At 61.7% G+C, this 23,620-nt stretch overlaps 2 protein-coding genes across 6 annotated transcripts in view; both read left to right on the top strand.

Moving 5' to 3' along the window:
* The window catches only part of LMNA (lamin A/C), a 23,973-nt gene extending 15,873 nt beyond the window's left edge, over positions 1–8,100 (top strand). Inside the window, exons 2-12 of the mRNA XM_039702069.1 lie at positions 1,227–1,383; positions 1,567–1,692; positions 1,909–2,079; positions 2,175–2,300; positions 3,205–3,425; positions 3,514–3,718; positions 3,851–3,958; positions 4,115–4,234; positions 4,317–4,412; positions 6,097–6,348; positions 6,954–8,100. Of these exons, the coding sequence (XP_039558003.1) occupies positions 1,227–1,383; positions 1,567–1,692; positions 1,909–2,079; positions 2,175–2,300; positions 3,205–3,425; positions 3,514–3,718; positions 3,851–3,958; positions 4,115–4,234; positions 4,317–4,412; positions 6,097–6,348; positions 6,954–6,986 (1,615 nt within the window). The 3' untranslated portion in view covers positions 6,987–8,100. The remainder of the gene's footprint in view (positions 1–1,226; positions 1,384–1,566; positions 1,693–1,908; positions 2,080–2,174; positions 2,301–3,204; positions 3,426–3,513; positions 3,719–3,850; positions 3,959–4,114; positions 4,235–4,316; positions 4,413–6,096; positions 6,349–6,953) is intronic.
* Positions 8,101–12,152: 4,052 nt separating this feature from the next.
* SEMA4A (semaphorin 4A) lies at positions 12,153–23,318 on the top strand. 5 transcript variants are annotated; one of them, XM_039702064.1, is made up of 16 exons: positions 13,978–14,057; positions 15,471–15,662; positions 16,815–16,952; positions 17,944–18,073; positions 18,185–18,247; positions 18,331–18,429; positions 18,907–19,015; positions 19,128–19,244; positions 19,333–19,463; positions 19,660–19,829; positions 19,906–20,056; positions 20,263–20,452; positions 20,540–20,655; positions 20,743–20,906; positions 20,978–21,090; positions 22,652–23,318. In XM_039702064.1, the coding sequence occupies exons 2-16, from the start codon at positions 15,586–15,588 to the stop codon at positions 23,236–23,238; spliced, it is 2,355 nt and encodes a 784-aa protein (XP_039557998.1). In that variant the 5' UTR covers positions 13,978–14,057; positions 15,471–15,585; the 3' UTR covers positions 23,239–23,318. The 5 variants fall into 5 exon arrangements, with proteins under 5 accessions (XP_039558002.1, XP_039557999.1, XP_039557998.1 ...); XM_039702063.1 differs by having other exon boundaries at positions 14,002–14,057; positions 15,474–15,662; XM_039702068.1 differs by lacking the exons at positions 13,978–14,057; positions 15,471–15,662 and adding an exon at positions 12,153–12,383 and having other exon boundaries at positions 17,913–18,073.
* Positions 23,319–23,620: the final 302 nt, after the last annotated feature.

A 23,620-nucleotide genomic window follows, 5' to 3' on the forward strand; every position in this document is an offset into this window, starting at 1 on the left:
GGGGGGGACCACCCCGCCCGTGGGGGGGGGGGGGGGGGGGGGGCAGTCGGGTCTTTTCTTTTTATAGGACCTACCAAAATAGCTTCAGGCTGTGTTTTGGTGGCGCGGGCAGATCGGGTTTCCCCGTCACACGGTGGAGGGATCCTGCGAGGAGCGGCTCTGACCTGCTGGCAGAGGGCTGGAAAAGAGATTGGGGCAGGATGGTGGGGTGCTGATGGCAGAGGTCGGGCTGGGGGGGCTGAGGCACCACAGCTCTGCATTCCCCGAGCACCAGAGGGGCTCAGGGCGAGGCACAGCCACAGCAGTGCAGCCCCTGATGCTCCCTGGCTGCTCCAGGAGGGGCATGGAGCTCCTGGATGGTGCCACAGACTCCTCTGCCTGGCCACCAGCATGACCGTGGGGCAGTTTCAGCTCCTCCCCAGCTGCTGCTCCACCATCCAGCCGTGCTGAGCCACGCTGACACATCTGACTGTCCCTTGCCGTGGTGCAGCTCAGTGTCCTGCTGTCCCACAGCGTCCTGCTGTCCCCACGTGCTGCCCTGCATCCCCACGCGGTGCCAGTGCAGCCCCAGCCTGGTCAGGGCTGCTCTCTGGCCGTGCTGTGGGTGTGCAGATTGCACCCTGAGACTCCTCCTGCCCTGCCAGCCATTCCCTGCCCTTCCTGCTCCCCGAATCCCAGCTGGGGATGGGTGTGAGCCTGGCTGGGTGTGCTGGTCCCCTTGGTGGGTGGTTCCTAGGGACAGCAGTGCAGCCCTTTTGGGAGTGATCAGAGGGGGGCAGGAGTGGCACTCTTTGTGCTCAGGCTTTTCTGAGAGCAGCCCTGAGGAGAAGAACTTGGAGGTTCTGGTGGATGAGAAGCTTCACAAGACCTTAGAGTCCCTTTCAGTGCTTGGAGGGACTAGAAGATTTTGAGAGGAATTTCAGACAAGGGTCTGGAGGGACAGGACAAGGGGTTTAGATGGGATATTGGGAAGAAATTCTTCCCTGTGAGGGTGGTGAGGCCCTGGCACAGGGTGCCCAGAGAAGCAATGGATCCCTGGAGGTGTTCCAGGCCAGGCTGGACAGGGCTGGGAGCAGCCTGGTCTAGTGGAAGATGTCCCTGCCCATGGCAGGGCGTGGAACTAGATGAGCTTTAAGGTCCCTTTGAACCAAAGTGACTCCATCGTTTCCTGATGACTGTGATTATTCCTGCTGTGCCACTCACCTGTGCCACCCTTTGCCCTGCAGGAATGCCAAGAAGGAAGGGGACCTGCTGACTGCCCAGGCACGCCTTAAGGATGTGGAGGCTTTGCTTAATTCCAAGGAAGCTGCTCTCTCCACGGCCCTGGGTGAGAAGAGGAATCTGGAAAACGAAGTGAGGGACCTGAGGGGACAGGTGGCCAAGGTGAGCAGTGGCAGCTGTGCCTCCAGCTGACCCAGGGATCCCTTTTTACCCCCCTGCCTGGGGCTGCCAGGCCCCCGCCGTGCCAGGGGCTGTGGGGCAGATGCAGTTGGGTGCTGGGTGCCCAGGCACGCCGGGTGCAGTGCCCAGAGCCCGCTGTGATGCTCCTTCTCCGTTCCCTGCCAGCTGGAGAGCGCCCTGGGAGAAGCCAAGAAGCAGCTGCAGGACGAGATGCTGCGCCGCGTGGACGCCGAGAACCGGCTGCAGACCCTGAAGGAGGAGCTGGAGTTCCAGAAGAACATCTACAGCGAGGTGAGCTGCCACGTGCTGCCGCGGGGCTGGGTCATGTCCCCTCCCTGAGGTGACACAGATGGGATATCGGGAAGAAATTCTTCCCTGTGAGGGTGGTGAGGCCCTGGCACGGGTTGCCCAAGAAGCTTTGGCTGCTCCAAGATCCCTGGAGGTGTTCCAGGTTTGATGGGGCTTGGAGCAACGTGGCCTAGTGGAAGATGTCCCTGCTGTCCCCAGGAACTGCGGGAGACCAAGCGGCGCCACGAAACGCGGCTGGTGGAGATCGACAACGGGCGGCAGCGGGAGTTTGAGAGCAAGCTCTCCGAGGCCCTGCAGGAGCTGCGCAGCCAGCACGAAGCCCAGATCAGGCTTTACAAGGAGGAACTGGAGAAAACCTACGGGGCGAAGGTGAGCAGCTTCCCCGCGCCGCTCTCCCCTCAGCCCCAAAGAGCGCGGGTGGGCCGTGGGTGCTGAGGTGCTGATGGCCCTGTCCTGTCCCCCAGCTGGAGAATGCCAAGCAGTCAGCTGAGAGGAACAGCAACATGGTGGGTGCTGCCCACGAGGAGCTGCAGCAGACCCGCATCCGCATCGACAACCTCTCCTCGGAGGTCAGCCAGCTGCAGAAGCAGGTGAGTTGGGACCAAAAGTTCCTTGGGATGTCTGCCCTGGGATGGTGCCAGGTGGAGTGGCCCGCCCTCACCTTCCCTCCCTGTAAGGATGTGCTCCCTGTTGATGGAGTGGCCAAATTATCCTTTGTGCCCTTAAAAAGGAAAAAAGCTCAGAAGTTTCTCTCCTCAATTGGGTAAAAAAGACACCTCATAGGACCTTGGAGACTTCACCTCAAATTTAAGGATGGCCAGTTGGACAGAATGCAATTTTGGGATCTCCAGCTCTGTCCACGGATCCCAGAACTGCCCTTTCCAATTTTGGCATCTCCAGCACAATCTGTGGATCCCAGAACTGCCCTTCCCAGTTTTGGCATCTCCAGCACAATCTGTGGATCCCAGAACTGCCCTTCCCAGTTTTGGGATCTCCAGCCCCATCCACAGATCTGAGATCTTCCCTTCCCAATTTTGGGATCACCAGCCTGTCATGGTTTGACGCTGGTGCAATGCCAGTGCCCTTATGAAAATATATTCTCCCTAGCGGCTGCTGTGAGATGCGACTAGAAATAGAGCAAAGCAGGCTCCAGCTTAAGAATAAAGGGAAAAAAAAATGATTAAGTTATAATACATGAAAAGGAACAGACACAGAACTCAGAATGAAGTCCCACCTAAGCAATTCACTAGAAAAATAAGAGAAGAAAGGAACTAATCGCTTTTGTGGGGTGTTTCACCAGGGGCAAGAGCCTCTTGCCCTGGCTCGTTTTTTCTCTGTAAAGAGCTTTGCTATTAAAACTTTTCTGTCCAAACACCACCACAACAACCATCCCGCTGATTTTACGCCGTCTGAGGTGGCTGAGCTATCTCGGGTGTGATCTCCAAGAGTTTATAAGACCTGGCTCAGGGAGACCAACCCATCACCTCCCCACAGCTGGCGGCCAAGGAGGCGAAGCTGCACGACCTGGAGGACATCCTGGCCCGGGAGCGCGAGACCAACCGGCGCCTGCTGTCCGACAAGGAGCGGGAGATGGCCGAGATGAGGGCGCGCATGCAGCAGCAGCTGGACGAGTACCAGGAGCTGCTGGACATCAAGCTGGCTCTGGATATGGAGATCAACGCCTACCGCAAGCTGCTGGAGGGCGAGGAGGAGCGGTGAGCGCAGGGTGCCGTGCCCAGCTCTGCGCCACGCGTCCCAGCTCTTGTGGGCTCACTGGTTTCATCTGCTCTTCTCCCCTGCCAGGCTGAGGCTGTCTCCCAGCCCTTCGTCCCACAAAGGTGCATCCCGAAGCCACCTGTCCACCGCAGGCTCCTCCAAGAAGAGGAAGCTGGAGGACAGTGAGAGCCGGACCAGCTTCTCCCACCACGCCCGGACCAGCGGCCGTGTTGGCGTGGAGGAGGTGGATTTGGAGGGCAAGTTTGTCCGTCTCAGGAACAAGTCCAACGAGGTGAGTTTGCCTTCGGGGAGATCCCTAGAGTCCCTGGGGTGAGGTTCAGCCCTGCTTCACCCTGTGGGCAGGAGGTGAACGGGACGAGTTGGAGAGGAACCAGGTTCTGAGGGTCGCTGCTCTCTCTCACAGGACCAGGCCATGGGGAACTGGCAGATCAAGAGGCAAAATGGGGACGATCCCCCCCTTACCTACCGCTTCCCCCCAAAGTTCACCCTGAAGGCTGGCCAGGTGGTCACGGTGAGTCCCTGCCTGGTGGAGGATCCAGGCAAGATCCCAAACCCTGCCAGGCCACTTACACGGAGTGGTCGGTGTGTCGCTCTGCGTGGTGACAGATCCCCGGGCTGTGGAGTCTGCAGAGCAGAGAAGTCATTTTCCTCCTGCTTTTCTCCCTAGATCTGGGCCTCAGGAGCTGGAGCAACCCACAGCCCCCCCAGTAATTTGGTGTGGAAAGCCCAGAGCAGCTGGGGCTCCGGGGACAGCCTGCGCACCGCCCTCATCAACTCCAACGGGGAGGTGAGAGCCCCTGGCAGCTCTGGCACGGGGATGGGGGTGGCAGGCACTGAACCCCCCCAAACTGACCCCCTGTCCCCTGCAGGAGGTGGCCATGAGGAAACTGGTGCGCACTGTGATCATCAACGATGACGAGGATGAGGATGATGATGAAATGAGCATCCACCACCGCCACCACCATGTGAGTAGGGTGCTGGGGATGCTGCTGTGGTTCCGAGGGGTCCCAGGGGGTGCAGCTTCAGGCAGGGCGGGAGGGAGCTCAGCATCAGACAGGATCAGGCATCCAGGAGAAGGCAGTGGGGAGGCTGCTGTGGAAACATCTGCATCAGAGAAGCCAACAGACCTCTGGCATCTGGAGGAGATTTCTCCTAAAAACTCTGAAGATGCTCACTAAAAAACTCTGAAGACCTTGCTGGAAGTTGTCTCCAACCCTAAAGAACCTTGATGTGCCATGAAAAGGGCCAGAAGAGTCAGAGGGAGACTGAGCATTGCTTGGAGGATAGGATGGTGGGAAGTTGATCGACGACACTTCTTGTCAGCAGCTGCTCTGTCCTCTCTGCTTCATGAGGGTGCTGGAACAAATCCAGAGGTGGCTTTGTCCTTCCTCTCAGCCCATTTTTACCCACACAGAGGTGAAATATGCACCAGGAGGGGCAGCAGGCAGGGGGCAGAGAGCAGGCAGCATGGCAGCAGCAGAGCTGCAGCCTCTTCTCCCAGGGAAACATCCCTGGCTGCAGCCCAGCCCCGCAGCAGCCCATCCTGCAGGGTGTGTGTGTCCTGCACACCAGGTGCCCGCAGGAATCACCTGCAGAGAGGTGCCACCGTGGCCGAGCCGTGCCTCAGTGAGGGTGAAAGATCTGCAGGATGTCACTTCCAGAGCTCTGCAGGAGCATCCATCACCCACTTCCCTTTGAGTTCCCTGGATCTGAAGAGCTGTGCTGAGATTGATATCAGCACGTTGAGCTGGTGGATTGTCCTTCTCTATTCTGCCCTTGTGAGACCCACCTGCAGTGCAGGGTTCAGTTCTTAGGCCCTGAGCACAAGAAGGACAAGGAATTGCTGGATGCTCTGAGTCTCTCTGCTCTGGAGGCAGGCTGGAGGAGCTGGGGACAGCCTGGAGAAAAGAAGACTTCAGGGCGACCTTAGAACTCCTTCCAGGGCCTGAAGGGGCTCCAAGACAGCTGGAGAGGGACTTTGCACAAGGGCCTGGAGGACAGAGGAGAATGGCTTCCCCCTGGCAGTTAGAGGGCAGTGTTAAATGGAATACTGGGAGGAAATTGTTCCCCGTGAGGGAGGTGAGACCCTGGCATGGGTTACCCAGGAAAGCTGTGGCTGTCCCAGTCCTGGAAATGTTCAAGGCCAGGCTGGACAGGGCTTAGAGCAACCTGGTTTAGTGGAAGATGTCCTGCCCACGGCAGGAGGCTGGAATGAGATGAGCTTTCAAGCCCGTTCCAACCCAAACCATTCCATGACTCTGTGATTCTCCTCTGTATTGATTATCCCTGGAGAGAGGAGCCAAGCTCCTGCAGCCACCACTGCCCGTTCCTCTGGAGGCTGAATCCTTTCCAAGAGCAAACTTCCCACGGGAGAGCTGCCAGCTCACGGGGTGGCGAGGCAGAGGATGTTTTCAGGAGCACAGTTCAGGTGTCTCCCGTGTGCCCAGAGCTCAGGGCAGCGTGCTGGCCCCAGCCACTCAGGGTTAGAAACACATTAACAAGGGCTCTATTTTATTATTTTTAAACCACATGATCATTGTGGTTTAACCGAGGACAGGTGAGAGGCTGTCTTCAAGAGCTCCCCTGGGTGCTGCCACCATCCTCAGAGCAGGGCCTTGAGGCCGTTTCGTGTGTCCCCACCACATCTAGGGCTGCAGTGGCTCTGGGGACCCTGGCGAGTACAACCTGCGCTCCCGCACCGTGGTCTGTGGCACGTGTGGCCAGCCAGCTGACAAGTCGGGCTCCCAGAACGCCGGCATCAACACCATGTCCTCGGGCTCGTCCACCTCCAGCGTGACCGTCACCCGCAGCTACCGCAGCATGGGCGACTCCGGCATCGGCCTCGGGGACAGCCTGGTGTCCAGGAACTACCTCCTGGGGAGCTCCAGCCCCCGCAGGCAGGTCAGTGCCACTCCCAGGCCACTGTCCACTCCCTGGCACTGCTCTGCCAGCTGGCCCCGTGCTGCTGGGTGGCACTGTCCTCTCCCTGCAGTGCTGCAGGGCTCCTGTGCCCTCAAAGCTCACCTTCTCCCTGCTCTTCCTCTTCCTCTTCCTCTTCCTCTTCCTCTTCCTCTTCCTCTTCCTCTTCCTCTTTGGGCTCTTGGTGAGGGATGGGGGGTTCTGAGAGGGATGTGGCCGTAGCAGATTCCCACCTCGTTCCATCTTACGTTCCCCATCCTCCACATCACTCGTTGCGCTGCTGTTAGGTGTTCATGCTGGCAATGTGAATATTTCAGCACTTTATATGTTAGATGAATATACAATATATTCCATATTGATGCTCTTGGTCAGTATTATAATTCTCATCTATCAACTGCCACTAATTCTCAAATTTTGGAGCTGTGAACATTCCAGCTTGGGAGGATTTATTTATCACACCCCAAGGGCCAACACAGAGGAGAGGCTGTGGGCATCCAAAGGATCCCACTGGACACTTTACAGTCAGAGCAAATGGATGGTGGCACTGGGGTCTTCTTAACTCTCTTTTTTTTCTTTCTCCCTCCCAGGCTCAGGCTGTGCAGAACTGCAGCATCATGTAATTCCATGGCGCATTCCTGTGGTTCCTGCCCGTCTCCAGCTAGGTTTGTTTTTTTTTTCCCAAAGCAACAGAATTTTTTTTCCTTAAAAAACCAAGATATCAAAAACCAAGGTTGTTTTTTTTTTTGTTTTCTACAGCAGGAATTTTATATATATATATATATTAAAAGTGCTAAAAGATGCTTTGATTTTTTTTTGTAAAGAAAAAATCTATTTCTATATAAAAAAAACCAAACCAAAAAATAGCTTTTCAGCTTCAAATATTTTTTAGAACTTCAGCCAAAGACAGCAAAGAACTGTGTTTACACAGCAGCCATGCAGGAGGAGTTTGTAGTTGAAATTCTCCTTCGATTGTACCTTTTTTGCCAAAGCTTTTTACATAGGACAGGGAGAAGTGCAGCCATACCCACTGGAGCTGCGTGCCACAACGGCTGCTGTCCTGTCTCAAGCGGAGCACAGTGCCTTTACAACCCTTTTTCTTGGGATCTGAAGCCAAAATTCCCTTTTTTTTCCCCTTTTTTGAGTTGTGATTCCTGGCGGTGCTGGCGCGGGGGCTCCTGGCAGCTCGCGGGCGATGCCCACGTCTCTCTGTGGCCATTGCCCCCTCCCCAGCCCCCTGCCCGCCTGCACCCCGTGCTCTATGTACTGTATTCCCCACATTCCCCATCCCAGGCACCTCTTGCCCTTTTTCTTAACCAGCCAAGTCGTGCCTTAGCTGAGGTGGGGGCCGGGCTGGGAGCCCCACCGGAGCCCGGCTGAGCGGAGGTGGAGCAGGGCAAGTGAAAACAGCGGAGCTGCGTTTTGGGACCAGATGGATTTGACAGCTGGGGTGGTGGAGCTCGGTCCCACAAGCTCAGCCCCAGAAGGGCCACCCAGGGCCCCTCTTTGACAGCCACTGCAGCCAGAGGGGCTCACCCCACCAGAGGGGTTCATCCCCCCCGAGGGGTTCACCCCCTGATCCAGAAGGGTTAATCCCCCCCTGCATCCAGAGGGGCTCACCCCACCAGAGGGGTTCATCCCCCCCGAGGGGTTCACCCCCTGTATCCAGAGGGGTTCATCTCCCTGAGGGATTCATCCCCCCTGCATCCAGAGGGGTTCACCCCCTGCATCCAGAGGGATTCATCCCCCCTGCATCCAGAGGGGTTCATTCCCCCCGAGGGATTCATCCCCCCCCTGCATCCAGAGGGGTTCATCTCCCTGAGGGGTTCATCGCCCTGCATCCAGAGGGGTTCACCCCCTGCATCCAGAGGGATTCATCCCCCCTGCATCCAGAGGGGTTCATTCCCCCCGAGGGATTCATCCCCCCCCTGCATCCAGAGGGGTTCATCTCCCTGAGGGATTCATCCCCCATCTGCATCCAGAGGGGTTCACCCCCTGTATCCAGAGGGGTTCACCCGCCCCGAGGGGTTCACCCCCTGATCCAGAGGGGCTCACCCCACCTTCCCCCGGCTGCAGTCACTCAGGCTCATCTCTGGTGGCCAGAGCTCAGGAGCTGTTTCAGGGATTAAGAGGAAGATGCTCGGTCCAGGTCAGAGCTGCTTTGCCAGGAAAGCACCTAGGAAGGCTTTTTGTTCAAGTGAGGTGGGTTTTGGGGTCTGGTGGGTGCAGCTTCCCCCTTGGCAGGAGCCCTCCAGCCACTGGCAGATCTCTTGGCTTTTTGCCTTGATTGGGAAACGCCTGCAGCCCCCCCTGACCTCAAGTGCAGCAGAGGGGTGGGGCTGGAGAAGGTTCCAGGACAAGCCCCCCACTCCGGTGGGTTTTGGGGAGGTCGTGTATGTATCTATGCTTGCAAAGCTTCTGTATTACTGCCTGTATTTTCTTCCAGACTCAAAATACAGCTGAACCCTTCCCACGCTGTGTGCTGTCATCATTGCTCTCCGGGGGGATTTGGGGGTGCTGTGCTGCCCCCCCCAGCAGCAAAGGGACCCCCCCAGGGGTCTCTTCCCACCCCACAGGCAGGGCTGGGGCTCAGCACCCACTGTGGGTGGGGGGAAGCAGGGTGGCCCCCCACACCCTGGCTGGGCCAGCTGGGCACGGAGCCCCCCAGAGAGGGACTGGACAGGGGGTGGAATTTGAGGTCAGGACTCAAAAATTCCCCTTGGGGGTTTAGGGGGCCAAACATTCCCCAGGATGGGATGGGCTGGGGGATGCAGAACACGAGCGAAGGGTTGCTCCTACCACAGGGACGACCCGCACTCTCTGCCAAGGGGACCCCCTGTGCCCCCCGGGCCGTGCCAGGCACTGCAGCCGGGCAGGAGGGGACGCTGGGGAGGAGGAGGAGAGCTCTAAAGCCGGTGCATAATCGGCTTTACCAGGCACAGCGCTGCGGAGCCGCGATGTGAGGGGACGCAGGCGGGCGCCCGGGGCGCAGGCACAGCCAGGTAGGTGCCCGGGGTGCCCACTCTGGGGGTACCCCTGCCCCTGTGCTTGGATGCCTGGGCCCCCCGTGCTGTGTGGGGCTGCATCACCCCTGGTTTGGGTGCAGCAGGGCTGAGGGGGTGCCAGGGGGTTCAGGGCATTGCATCCCAGCTTCAGGTGAGGCTGTGGGGAGCCAGCAAGGTGCCACCTCCCCTCCCAGGAGGGCAGGTGCTCACAGCGTGAGAGGGGACACGCTGACCCCCTCTCTGTGCTGTTTGCCTCCCGTTTCTGCCAGCTCTGCAGCTGCCCCCACAGTGCTGCAGCCTGTCCCCTCCCATGGGCGTTCAACCCTCCAGGCCTGGCACTGCCAGCCCCCAAAAGTCATGAGGTTGTGCCCAAAATAGCGACTTCTGGAGTGATGGGGGAGGCCAGCCTTGCTGCTGGCATCTTGTGCCACTGCCTGGACGTGTTCCTGGCAGGAGACAGGTCAGGAGACACGGGGACTGCCATGGGGAACTGCCTTGGGGAAATGCAACAGGGAACTGACACCCCATGTCCCCCACGGGGCCAGCGTGCCCTGGCACTCCTGAGCTGGTCACAGTGGGGAGAGGCTGGGCTGGAGACCTGTGGGGGCTCTGCACACCCCAGGGGACAATACTGACATGGTGGGCTCCTTACAGACCCACATGGGGTCTCTGCACACCCCCAGGGGACAATACTGACGTGTTGGGTTCCTTACAGAGCCCTGTGGGGGCTCTGCACAGCCCCCCAGAGACCCTGCACAGCCCTAAAAGGACAATACTGACATGATGGACTCCTTACAGACCCACATGGGGTCTCTGCACAGCCCCAAAAGGACAATATTGACATGGTGGGCTCCTTACAGAGCCCCAAGGGGTCTCTGCACAGCCCCCCAGAGACCCTGCACAGCCCTAAAAGGACAATACTGACATGATGGACTCCTTACAGACCCACATGGGGTCTCTGCACAGCCCCAAAAGGACAATATTGACATGGTGGGCTCCTTACAGAGCCCCATGGGATCTCTGCACAGCCCCCAGGGGACAATACAGATGTGTTGGGTTCCTTACAGAGCCCCATGGGATCCATGCACACCCCACAGGGACCCTGCACGACCCCACAGGGACCTCCCACACCCCTGTGGGGGCTTTGAAAAGAGCCTGAGAAACAGCTCCAGTCCTTCTCCAGCCAAAGCACTGGCGGTTTGTCCCTCTCCTCCTGTTGTCCCACGGATCTGAGCCCTGCTTTGGGTCCCCCAGAGTGTGGCAGGAGGGAGATGGGGTCACGGGGCCATGGCCTGGCCTTGCTCTTTTGTACACTGAATTTTGGGGTCTCTCAGAGGCACCCTGGGTAGGCAGCAGCACTGGGCTTTGGGCACGTGTTGAGGACCAGCAGATTTTTTGGGGGAAAGCCCAGCAGAGGAAGCCTTGGAGCAATCAGTGGGATGGGGCAGAGCTGGCACTGAGTGCAGTGTGTCTGGCAAGGCACCAGGGCACGGCTCAGTGGGCGCTGGGGGCCCTGCCAGCCCCACACCAGCCCCTCCAGGCCCCTGCGTGCCCGGGCAGATTAAGGTCACAGCCACCCCACTAATCCCAAGGAGGGGTTGAGATGTGAGCTCGTGCCCACTGCTACCCCCCAGAGCTGCACCCCAGGTCGTAGCACCCCCAAAACACCCTGGGGGTGCCCAGGCAGGGCTGGGGGGCTGCAGCTCAACCTTGAGGAGCCTCCAGAGCAGGCTCCAGCTGAGCTTCCAGTGCTGCTGGGCACGAGGCAGGGGCTCTGTCCAGACCCCTGCTCCAGCCTCCCACCCCCTGGGAGCTGCAGGGATCCTTGGCTCTGCTCCCCAAGCCTGCTGCAGGCTTTTTGGGGGTGCTGGAGCTGCACCCCAGCTGCAGCAGTGCTGGCAGCTCCCCAGAGCTTGTGCAAGGCTGAGGTGGTGGCTGCAGAGGGGGCAGGAAGTGGTGGCAGCGGATCCTTTTTTGGGGGCTCAGATTTGTTCTCACACGGCTGGGAAGGGGAAGGGGAAGGGGAAGGGAGCAAGTTCCACAGGAGAAGTGAGGTCTGCAAGCACCAGCCAGGCCGGGCTTTCTGCAAGGGAAATTCCAAGGGGGAAATGCCATACACCAAAATTTGGGGATGCTGGAAGGGGGTGGGGAGGCACACACAGCCTGGTGCCACGGCTGCACCCCAAAACTCCTCCTGGGACCCCCCAAATCCACCCAGCATGGGAAGGCAGAGCCAGCAGCACCCAGCTGGGGGGGCTGGGACAGGAATGGGGGTGCAGGGGTGGGGCTGTGGGTCTGGGGGCGCAGGGATGGGGTCTGGGGGTGCAGGGATGGGCTGTGGGTGTCAGGGTGCACAGATGGGATGCAGGGATAGGGTGGGGGTCTGGGGGTGCAGAAATGGGGTCTGGGGGTGCAGGGATGGGACGCAGAGATGGGGTACAGGGACAGGGTCTGGGTCTGGATCTGGACGTGTTGAGATGGGGGTGCAGGGATGGTGGGTCTGGGGGTTCAGGGATGGGCTGTGGGTCTGGGGGTGCACAGATGGGATGCAGGGATGGGCTGTGGGTGTGGGGGTGCAGGGATGGAGTCTGGGGATGCAGGGATGAAGTCTGGGGGTGCAGAGATGGGATGCAGAGATGGGGTGCAGGGATAAGATCTGGATCTGGATGTGTTGAGATGGAGATGCAGGGACTTGCCAAAAGCTGAGAGCACAACTGAGATGAAGGACCCCCATGTAGTTACGGGGGCACAGGAGCGGGTCAGGAGAGGATGTAACACACGTGGGGGCACAGGGGGGGTCCCTGCCCCTCCTGGGGGCGGGGGGTGGGTGTGTGTGGGGCAAGGGGAGGTAGTGCCCACTCGTGGGTTCTGCGGGGGCGGGTCTCGGGGTCCGCAGCCCCGTCAGGGTCTGCCGGTGCCGGGGGGGGGCCGCGGACGGCCGAGATCCAGCCGTAGCCATGGCGACGTGAGCCGGATGCGGGGCCGGGGGATGCTGCTCCCGCCCGCCCGCCGCAGGTCGGTACCGCCGCACCGCCACCGGGGCCGGGGGCGGCCGGGGGGCCCCGGGGGGGCTGGGGAGGCTCCCCGGGGGGGCCGGGAGGTCGAGCGGGAAAGGGGGAAGTCGCCATAGTGGGGTTGGGCTTGGGGGACCCCCAGCGCTGATGCTGGCAGCAACAACAAAGAGGCTGAGGTGCCGGCCCTGGGGAGACCCCCGGTGCCCCCCGGTGCCCCCCGGTGCCCCCCGCACTCCCTGCCTTCACATTCCTGCCAAGCCCTCCCTCCTGTGCACCCCTCCACACCTCCTGCACCCCTCAGCTCCCTCCTGGGCATCCTCCTCTCTCTCACCTGCACCCCCCAGCTCTCCCCACCCTTTGTGTACAACAACCCCATCGACACAATCATCTCCCATTTCCTCTTGCCTACACCCCCCAAATTCCTCCCCTTCATCCTCCCACGCCCTTAGTGCACCCCTTCCTCCCTTGCCTCCCATCTCCCACCCACACCCCCTGCCCTGGGTCCTGCTCTGGATCTTGGGGCTCCCCCAGGCCGAGCTGCCCCAGCCCCTCGTGGGTGTTGGGAGCATTCCTGCACCCCCCAAACCACGGGGATGCTCCCGGGGCGTGACATGGGCAGGGGATTGGAGCCCAGCTGCAGAGAGGGACCAAACTCATCCCTGCTGTGGGAAACTGAGGCACGGGGGGTGTCTGAGCAGCTGGCAGATCAGTGCCACCAGCCTGCCCTGCATCTGGCACAGCCCACCTTGCTGAGCACCAGGGCCTGGCTCCATCCCGTGCTCTGAGCAGGGAGAGTGTTCACTGACAGCACAATGCTCCTGGCTTAGAGGGAATCCTCCGGGAGGAGATCCAAGCAGGAGCAAGACCCGTGAAGCCACAGCTGTGGTCAGGAGAAACTGAACCACCCCAGTGCTGAGAGACCCTTGGTCTCCCTCCCATGTGCCAAATCCTATACAGGGACCTGAGACCCTTGGCCAAATCCTATACCTGAGACCCTTGGCCAGATCCTATAGAGGGACCTGAGACCCTTGGCCAAATCCTATACAGGGACCTGAGACCCTTGACCAAATCCTACACAGGGACCTGAGACCCTTGATCAAATCCTATACCTGAGACCCTTGGCCAAATCCTATACAGGGACCTGAGACCCTTGGCCAAATCCTATACAGGGACCTGAGACCCTTGGCCAAATCCTATACAGGGACCTGAGACCCTTGGCCAGATCCTATACAGGGACCCTGTAAATTACATATCCCCAGACCACCGTGACCAGGGGACCCAAAAAAGAGGAGAGACGAGGCTGGGAAGGGATTGCAGCTTCCCACGCTGCCGGAGCAGCCTGGAGGCTGCTGTCCCCTCTCATCCCGTGTCAGCCCTGCCTCACGCTGCTTTTCCTCAGCCCCAGCACAGCCTCCAGCCTCGCCGAGGAGCCTCTGCTCCCTTTTCCATCCCCCCTCAGCCTCGGTGGCTGCGGCCCAGGGCAGAACAATGCGGCCGGTCCAAGGCTCCGTGCGTCCCCCGGGCAGCCCTCTGCCAAGTGGGAAATCTGGGGCAGAGTAACCTACTTTCTGTGCTCACAAGGAGCTTCTGTCCCAGCCAAGCAAGGTGGGGAGCACAGCGCTGCCCTCCCGGGGCTCCGCGTCCCGCTGGGCTGCTCTGGGGGTGGGAGAGGCAGGTAAGGAGGGCCCAGCAGGGCGGGATGCTCCTCAAGTGTGTCCGCAGGGATATTGGGGTGCCTCAGGTGTGGCTGTGGTGTTGAGCAGCCCCAGGGCTTTGGTTTTGGGGGGTTTCTTGCCTACAGCCAGAGCAGCCTGGGGTTAAGGATGGAATCTCTAGGGAAATGGGTTCCTGGGACAGCTGTGGGAGTTTTGTGGGGGTGAATCTTGGCTCTATGGGGCTGGTTTTGGGGTGAAGCTCAGCTCCATGGGGCTGTTTGTGGGGGTGCCCCTTGGGGCTGTTTGTGGGGGTGAAGCTTGGCTCCATGGGGCTGTTTTTGGGGGTATCCCATGGGGCTGTTTCTGGGGGTGAAGCTCAGCTCCATGGGGCTGTTTGTGGGAGTGAATCTCGGCTCTGTGGGGCAGTTTGTAGGGTGAAGCTCAGCTCCATGGGGCTGTTTGTGGGGGTTCCCCATGGGGCTGTTTCTGGGGAAGAAGCTCAGCTCCATGGGGCTGTTTGTGGGGGTGAATCTTGGCTCTATGGGGCTGCTTTTGGGGTGAAGCTCGGCTCCATGGGGCTGTTTTTGGGGTGAAGCTCGGCTCCATGGGGCTGTTTTTGGGGTGAAGCTCAGCTGCACGGGGCTGTTTGTTGGGCTGCCCCTGGGGCTGTTTTTGGGGGTGAAGCCCAGCTCCATGGGGCTGTTTGTGGGGGTTCCCCATGGGGCTGTTCTGGGGATGAAGCCCAGCTCCATGGGGCTGTTTTTGGGGGTGAAGCCCAGCTCCATGGGGCTCTTTTTGGGGTGAAGCTCAGCTCCACGGGGCTGTTTGTAGGGGTGCCCCCTGGGGCTGTTTATGGGGTGAAGTGAAGCTCCACGGGGCTGTTTTTGGGGGTGCCCCATGGGGCTGTTTTTGGGGTGAAGCCCAGCTCCATGGGGCTCTTTTTGGGGTGAAGATCAGCTCCACGGGGCTGTTTTTGGGGGTGCCCCATGGGGCTGTTTTTGGGGTGAAGCCCAGCTCCATGGGACTCTTTTTGGGTTGAAGCTCGGCTCCATGGGGCTCTTTTTGGGTTGAAGCTCAGCTGCACGGGGCTGTTAGTTGGGCTGCCCCTGGGGCTGTTTTTGGGGAGCCCTGCTCCCCCCTGGGGGCTGGTTTTCTGGCTGATGCCTCTCCCCATGGGGCTGTTTTTGGGGATGATGCTCAGGCCTGCACAACCCACAGGACAAATACCATTGCATCCCTCACCCCAAAGATTTCCCCAGCAAGCAAAGCCGGCCATCTGGTCACACATTTTTCCCCCTGTGGAGCATCAGAGCTCCCTGCTTCCATCCCAGCTGCCTCCAGCAGGCTCCGCTGCTGCCGTGCGGGGGTGCGAGGCAGGGGAGGCGGGCGCAGGCACCCACTGCCCCAACCTGCCGGGGCTCGTCCTCTTCCAGCAGGACTTTCAGGTTCCCGCAGTCCCGGCGGAGCCACGCAGGGCTGGGCCGGGCTGGGCCGGGCTGCAGCGAGCCCAGCACGGGCCGGGAGCTCGGCAGCAGCCGGCTGCGGGGCATGGGCCCGCGGGAGACCCCCGGCCGCAGCCCCCGGGGCTCGGGCACCCGCCCGGTGCCCCCGCGCCAGGGCTGGAGGTGAGCGGCTCTGTCCTGGCCCGCCAGAGAGGTAATGTCACCCGCTGGGGACACCGGCAGAGGGGTGCTGGGCACCGGCAGGTTCTGCAGAGGTGGCTCTTCCCCCAGCGCTGCTGGCATCAGCTGCAGGAAGAGCTGCAAGAAGGGGGGTCCCGTGTGTGTTCCCCCACCTCATTTTGTGGGCGCTCTGGTGGCTGATGGAGCCAGGCTGAGGAATCCCTGATGGGGATGGGCTCTGAGGCTACCTGGGGGCAGAGGCAGGAGCCTCTGCACATCTTTGTCCCGTGCAGGAGCCCCAGAGGGTGAGGGGAAATCTGTGACTGTGCCAGAGATTTTAGTGCAGGAGCCCAGAGGGTGAGGAGAAATCTCTGATGTCGGTGCAGGAGTTTAGAAGGTGAGGAGAAATCTCAGAATGTGACAGAAATGTTGGTGCAGGAGTTTAGAAGGTGAGGAGAAATCTCAGAATGTGACAGAAATCTTGGTGCAGGAGTTTAGAAGGTGAGGAGAAATCCCTGTGACAGAAATCTTGGTGCAGGAGTTTAGAAGGTGAGGAGAAATCTCTGAATGTGACAGAAATGTTGGTGCAGGAGCCCAGAAGGTGAAGAGAAATCTCTGAATGTGACAGAAATCTTGGTGCAGGAGCCCAGAGGGTGAGGGGACATCTCTGATGTCGGTGCAGGAGCCTAGAAGGTGAGGAGAAATCTCATCCTGTGTAAGAGATGTTGGTGCAGGACCCCAGAGGGTAAGGAGAAATCTCTGCATGTGCCAGAGATTTTAGTGCAGGAGCCCCAGAGAGTGAGGGGACATCTCTGAATGTGACAGAGATTTAGGTGCAGGAGCCACAGGGTGAGGGGACATCTCTGAATGTGACAGAAATGTCGGTGCAGGAGCCCAAAGGGTGAGGGCACGTCTCTGTCTGTAGCAGAGATTTTAGCGCAGGAGCTCCGCAGGGCGCGGGGACCTCTCTGAGCGCCGGTGTGACACGGGGAAGTTGGTGCCCAACCTGGGGGGGACACGTGGGGCTGGAGGCACCCCCCCCCCCATTCCCCCCCCCTTCTGCCGGGCGCTGCTTCCCCCGTCTTGTTTCCGCCGGGTGAAGCAACACGCAGCCCAGCAGCGCGTGTGCCCTCCTCACCCTCGCCCTCCCCGCAGGGATGGTGGTGGGACCCTCCCGGGGCGCCCCCCTGGCGCCCCCCGCCTTGCCCGCCGCCCTCCGCCTGCTCTGCGGGGTGGTGGTCCCGGCTGCCCTGCTCTGCGCCGAGCCCCTGCCCCGCGTCACCTTCCCCAGCGGTGAGTACGGCCCCGGGGAGAGCTGGGTGGGCTGGGGAGGGGGGACACAGCGTGGGGCAGTGTCCATCCCCAGGGCTGGGCACCCAGCGCCAGGAACCTCGGGGTGCCCCCCATGGTATTCCCCCCCCTGCCCCATCACTGACCCTCGGTGGGGTTGAGGGCAGAGCACTGGGGGTGTGGTGGGGGGTGAGGGTGGATGAGACACCCCAACACCCATTAGGTTGGGTCCTACAGTGGTTTTGTCACCCACCTGGCAGCCCGGGTCTGCTCAGGGTCACTCTGGGGGGATGAAAAGCTGCCTCTGGAAGGGCCAGGGCATGGCATGTCCAGCTGGAAAGGCAGGGGGCAAAGCAGGAGCTTGGGGGGCTCTGCTGTGGCAGGGGGGCTGCAGGAGGGTCTGTGCCCCAGGGCAGGGTCGTGCCTTTCCAGCCCTGACTGCGCTGTCACTTCCCTTTCCCCGGGCAGCCATGCCCAAAGCTGCAAGAATCCCCCAGATTCGGTGCCTGCTGGGGATGAACGAGAATCTGCAGTCCCTGGCTGTGCCCAAGGGCACCCTGGGGGCTGGTGACCACCCCAGTCTGGCACCTCGGGGGCTTGTAATCCCTCCAGGGTGGCACCCTGGGGCAGTGCATCCCCCAAACAGAGCGCTACCCTTGGCCATGGCCCCAAAGCATCGCAGGCACAGCTTAGGGGGAAATGCACCCCATTTCTGGGGGTCTGCAGCTTGGGGATGTTCAGCTCTTGCAGCAGGAGCTGCAGGGGACAGTGGGAAGTGGGACCTGGAGGGTGAAGGGGTGACGGTGATGTGGGAGCTGAAGGGGAAGAACTGAACCCCATTTCCTGTGTGAGAGATAAAACTGAGCTGCTCTGGCAGCTGCTGCCACATCCGCACACGGAGGGTGGTGGTGGGGGGTGTGCGTGTGACCCCTGGGCTCCCCTCACCCCCTCTGCTCCTGCCAGGGGACCCCCGGCGGACCCTCACCCACTTCAGCCAGGACAACGTCTCCCATTATGACATCTTCCTCCTGGATGGGAGCGAGGAGGAGCTCTACGTGGGGGCACGCGACTGGGTGCTGGCCCTCGCTGTTGGCACCCCTGGCAGCATCCGTGCCAAGGCCTCGGTGAGCCCCACCACTTTTGGGGAGGTGGGAGAGGGAGGTGCCTCTGCTGCGTGGCAGATTCCCCGTGGGGCTGGGCTCGACGGCCCAGGGACATCTTCATTCCCTTTGCAGATAATGTGGGGGCCCACAGATGAGAAAACCTCCGAATGCGCTTTCAAGAAGAAGAGCCAAGAGGTGAGCTGGCCCTGTGGGGGCTCAGGGGGGTCCCACCAAGCTGCCAGGGTGCTCAGCACCCAACTCTGCTCTTTCCCCCTCAGACTGAGTGCTTCAACTTCATCCGAGTCCTGGTGGCCCTGAACCAGACCCACCTGTACGCCTGTGGCACCTACGCCTTCAGCCCCGCCTGCACCTACATTGTGAGTGTCCCCCCAGGGCAGCGCTCTGGGGGTCTCTGGGCAGGCTGTGGTGTTGCTGTGAGGACCCACAAAATACAGCCCCAGAAGTGAGCTGCGTCACGGGGGTCCCCAGGGTGTGCCCCCCAAAGGATATCTTTGTGTCCCATCTGCTAAAGGAGCCCCTGGTGATTCTCACTCAGCTGCCAGCAACTCTTCCTCTGGCAGGGAAAACCCAATTTTGGGTCCCCTCGGGTGACTCCAGGCTCTCTGTCCCTGCCTCAGTGTCCTCCATGCTGAGCACGTGGTGGGGACCCCCCCAAAATGAAAATGAGGGAAGGTGACAGGAGCCGGGTACCCCCAGCACCCTCTGTCATCATCCCTGCACCCACCTTGAAGACATGGGCCACCCTATGTCTGCAAGGTATTCCACAGCCATTCCCTACAGATTCGGGGCTGTTTTCATCCCTTTGGCTGATTTTTTCTCCCCTTTTTCCACAGCACCTGGAAAACTTCACCCTGGTGGCCGGTGGCAGAGGACAATCCTTCCTGGACGGGAAGGGGCAGTGCCCCTTCGATCCCCAGCACACTTACACGGCCCTGCTGGTGGGTGAGTACGGGGCCAGCAGCCTCTCAGGTGGGCTCCCCACCCTTGGGATGGAGTGGAGGGCGAGGGTGGGGGGTCCTCAGCACGGCTCAGCCCCCGCTGTGTCCCCGGGCAGACGGAGAGCTCTATGCTGGCACCATGAACAACTTCCAGGGCAACGAGCCCATCATCTCCCGCTCGCTGGGCACCCGCACCCTGCTCAAGACGGACGCCTTCCTCCGCTGGCTCTCGGGTGAGCAGGGGGAAGGGGCTGGGGAGCGTTCCTGGGGAGGCGCCTGCAGCCCCCCACGGCTCAGATTCTCACCCACCTGTGCCTGCAGCCGACGCCGCCTTCGTGGCCTCCTTCAGCGTCCCTGGGGATGACAAGGTCTACTTCTTCTTCGAGGAGACAGCGGATGAGTTTGACTTCTTTGAGAGGCTCCTGGTGCCACGGGTGGCCCGTGTGTGCAAGGTGTGACAGCAGGGATGGTGGTGGGCTGCAGTGGGGGTACAGCGATGGGGGATGATGGTGATGATGTGACAGGAGATAATAGGACAGGGACAACGACAGGAGACCAAAATGGGGATGATAGTTGTACTGTGATAGCAATGACAGTGACAGGGGACAGAGGGGTCTTGTCACCTCGGTAATGGGCACCCTCTCGAAGAGCGATGTAGGGGGGGACAAGGTGCTGCAGAAGAAGTGGACAACTTTCCTGAAGGCGCAGCTGGAGTGCTCCCAGGCTGGCCGCTTCCCCTTCAACGTCATCCACCACGCCTTCGCCCTGCCCCGCCGCCACGGCGGCGCCGACTTCTACGCCGTGTTCGCCTCGCAGTGGTGAGTGCCCAGGGGTGTGCAGGGAGCCCAGGGGCCCGTGCCCTGCTGCTGCCCACCTGGCTGTCCCTCCCTGCAGGCAGGCGGGCACGGCGGGCAGCGCCGCCGTCTGTGCCTACAGACAGGAGGATCTGGAGAAGGTCTTCGAGGGCAAGTACAAGGAGCTGAACAAGGAGAGCTCTCGCTGGACCGTCTACAGTGGCCCCGACATGAGTCCCCGGCCTGGCAGTGTGAGTGCTGCCCACTCAGGGGCACTGGACTCGCCAGGGGACAGCGCTGGTCCCCAAGAGATGGGCTCTGTGCATCCCTGTGTGCCCACACTGCAGATGAGAGAGAAGGGTCCCTCTGCACGCCCCCGATGCTGGCCAGGGCAGCGTGGTGACACAGCACATCCTCCCCTTGTCTCAGTTTCACAGCCCCTTCTCTCCCCCCACAGTGCTCCATGGGTGCCTCCTCGGACAAAGCCCTGTCCTTCATGAAGGACCATTTCCTGATGGACGGGAAGGTGTCACCCCTGCAGGGGCAGCCTCTCCTGGTGAAGTCGGATGTCACCTACACGCGCATCGCCGTGCACGAGACCCGCGGCGTGCGGGGCACCCCGTATCGTGTCATGTTCCTGGCCACAGGTGGGGCGACCTGGGGGGCACACAGGGTCACCCATCCCGCCCTCCCCTTGCCTCCAAAGCCTCAGCAACGTCCCCCCTGCCCCGCAGCCGAGGGTTTCCTGCACAAGGCAGTGCAGCTGTCGGAGGGTGCCCACATCGTGGAGAGCATCCAGCTCTTTGCAGTGCCAGAGCCAGTGAGGAACCTGCTGCTGGCGCCAGGGAAGGTAGGGCAGGTGTGACCACCCAGACACCAACAGCCCTCCAAGACCAGCCCCGTGGGGAGGCTCAGCCCTGCACCTCTCCCTCCCCAGGGCATCCTCTACGTGGGCTACTCCAGAGGAGTCCTGCAGGTCCCGCTGGCCAACTGCAGCCTGCACCGGAGCTGCGCCGAGTGCGTGCTGGCACGGGACCCCTACTGCGCCTGGCACAGCCCCCAGGGCTCCTGCCAGCCCGCCCGCCTCGCCCCCGAGAACACGTGAGCAGCAGGAGGAGAACGGGGAGGGTCTGGGGGTCCCTGGGGTGCTGACCCCCCTCTCCCGGCCGCAGGAGCGCCTGGCTGCAGGACGTCGAGACGGGGAGCCCGGTCACCGCGTGCCACCGCGGGAGGAGCGCAGCCGTGCCCCGCTCCCGGGGGGCACCGGAGGGTCCCGCTGTCCAGGGTTGAGTGTGGGAGCATGTGGGGTGGGATGAGGTCCATGGGGGGCACCGGAGGGTCCCGCTGTCCAGGGTTGAGTATGAGAATATGTGGGGTGGGATGGGACCCGTGGGGTGCACCAGAGGACCCCACTGCCCAGGGTTGAGTGTGGGGACACAGGGGGTGGGATGGGGTCCATGGGGGGCACAGGAGGACCCCGCTGTCCAGGGTTGAGTGTGGGGGCACATGGAGTGGGACAGGGCACGTGGGGTGGGATGGGGCATGTGGGGGCACCGGAGGACCCCGCTGTCCAGGGAACATATGGGGTGGGATGGGGTCTATGGGGGGTTCCAGAGGATCCCACTGTCCAGGGTTGAGTGTGGGAGCACAGGAGGTGGAATGGGGCCCATGGGGGGCACTGGAGGACCCCGCTGTCCAGGGTTGAGTGTGGGGGCACTGGGGGTGGGACGGAGCCCCTGGGGGGCACCAGAGGGTCCTGCTGCCCAGGGTTGAGTGTGGGGACACAGGGGGTGGGACAGGGCCCATGGGGTGGATGGGGTCCATGGCAGGCACTGGAGGATCCCACTGTCCAGGGTTGAGTGTGGGAGCACAGGAGGTGGAATGGGGCCCATGGGGGGCACTGGAGGACCCCGCTGTCCAGGGTTGAGTGTGGGGGCACTGGGGGTGGGACGGAGCCCCTGGGGGGCACCAGAGGGTCCTGCTGCCCAGGGTTGAGTGTGGGGACACAGGGGGTGGAATGGGGCATGTGGGGGGCACTGGAGGACCCCGCTGTCCAGGGAACACGTGGGGTGAGATGAGGCCCATGTGGGGCACCAGAGGACCCCACTGCCCAGGGTTGAGTGTGGGGACACAGGGGGTGGGACAGGGCCCATGGGGTGGATGGGGTCCATGGCAGGCACTGGAGGATCCCACTGTCCAGGGTTGAGTATGGGAGCACAGGGGTGGCACAGGGGGTGGGACAGGGCCCAGAGGAGGGACACGTCCAGGGAGCTTGGTGAGCTTGACATGGTTAGAACAGGGCACATGGGGTGGGATGGGGTCCATGGGGGGCACCGGAGGGTCCTGTTGTCGAGGGTTGAGTATAGGGGCACAGGGGTGGGACAGAGCCTATGGGGGGCATCGGAGGGTCCTGCTGTCCAGGGTTGAGTATGGGGGCACAGGGGGTGGAATGGGGCCTATGGGGGGCACCAGAAGACCCCGCTGTCCAGGGTTGAGTGTGGGGGCACAGGGGGTGGGACAGGGCCCATGGGGTGGGATGGGGTCCATGGCAGGCACTGGAGGGTCCCGGTGTCCACGATTGAGTGTGGGGGCACGTGGGGTGGGATAGGGCCCATGTGGAGCACAGGAGGACCCCGCTGTCCAGGGCTGAGTGTGGGGGCACTGGGGGTGGGACAGAGCCCATGGGGGGCACTGGAGGACCCCGCTGTCCGGGGTTGAGTGTGGGGGCACAGGGGGTGGGACAGAGCCCATGGGGGGCACTGGAGGACCCCGCTGTCCAGGCAACACGTGGGGTGGGACAGGGCCCAACAGGGTGCACCACATCACCCCCTTCTCCACCCCCACAGGGCTCAGCCCCCCTCTGAACGCCGTGGTCCAGCTGCCGTGCCCCCACCACTCCTCGCTGGCCACCTACAGCTGGCAGCAGCCCGACGGTGCCCGCGGGCACACGGTGCTGCAGCCCGACCGCACGCTGGTGCTCGTCATGCAGCCGGCAGCCGCCGGCACCTACAAGTGCCAGGCCACGGAGAACGGCTACACCTGGACCGTGGCTCACTACCAGCTCGGGGACTCCGGCGGGGCCGCGCCGGGCCAGCGGGGCTCGGCCCCCCGCTCCTACTGGCCGGAGCTGGTCACCGTGGCCGTGCTGCTGGCCGTGACGCTGGCCATGGCCGCCGGCCTGGCCCTCGCGGCCTGCCGCGAGCAGCTCAGGGCTCGCAGCAAGGTGAGGGGCTGCGGCGCGCCCCACAGCCCCCCGGCCCGCCACCGGGAGAAGGTGCCCCTCAACGGGGGCACCGGAGAGCCCCCCGCGCCCGGAGGCGCCGCCGAGGAGGAGGAGGAGGACGAAGGCTCCCAGGCTTGCTGCCTGCAGCTGGATGGGGACACGGATGTGGAGAACAACCGGCTCCACGTGCCGGTGGGGGACACGGCGTGACGCTGCCAGGGGGTCAGGGGTGGGGCTGTGAAAGGGGTTTTTTTGGTTTTGTTTTATTTAATACACCTGGTTTAATGTAAGGCTCACGTTCTGGGCGTGAGGGCGGAACGGGGCCTGGGAGCAACAGAGTGGGGTGGGTGAAAAAAGGTGGTGGGGACAGGCAAAGGGTGTGTGGCACACAGAAATGTCGCCGTGGGGTGGGGATGGCTGGAAACGGTGGATGCTGAGACAAGGAGAACAAAAAACCAGGTTCCATAAAAACCTCAACGTGGGGCAAGATGTTCTTGGTGGGCTCCATCAGCCAGGCCTGTGGGCACTGCCACCCTGCAGTGCCACCCTGCAGTGCCACCCGCCCCTCAGCGCTCCGTGATGCCAACCCTCA

Source organism: Passer montanus, unplaced genomic scaffold (genome assembly GCF_014805655.1).
Source record: "Passer montanus isolate IOZ18808 unplaced genomic scaffold, ASM1480565v1 scaffold154, whole genome shotgun sequence".
Taxonomy (NCBI): domain Eukaryota; kingdom Metazoa; phylum Chordata; class Aves; order Passeriformes; family Passeridae; genus Passer; species Passer montanus.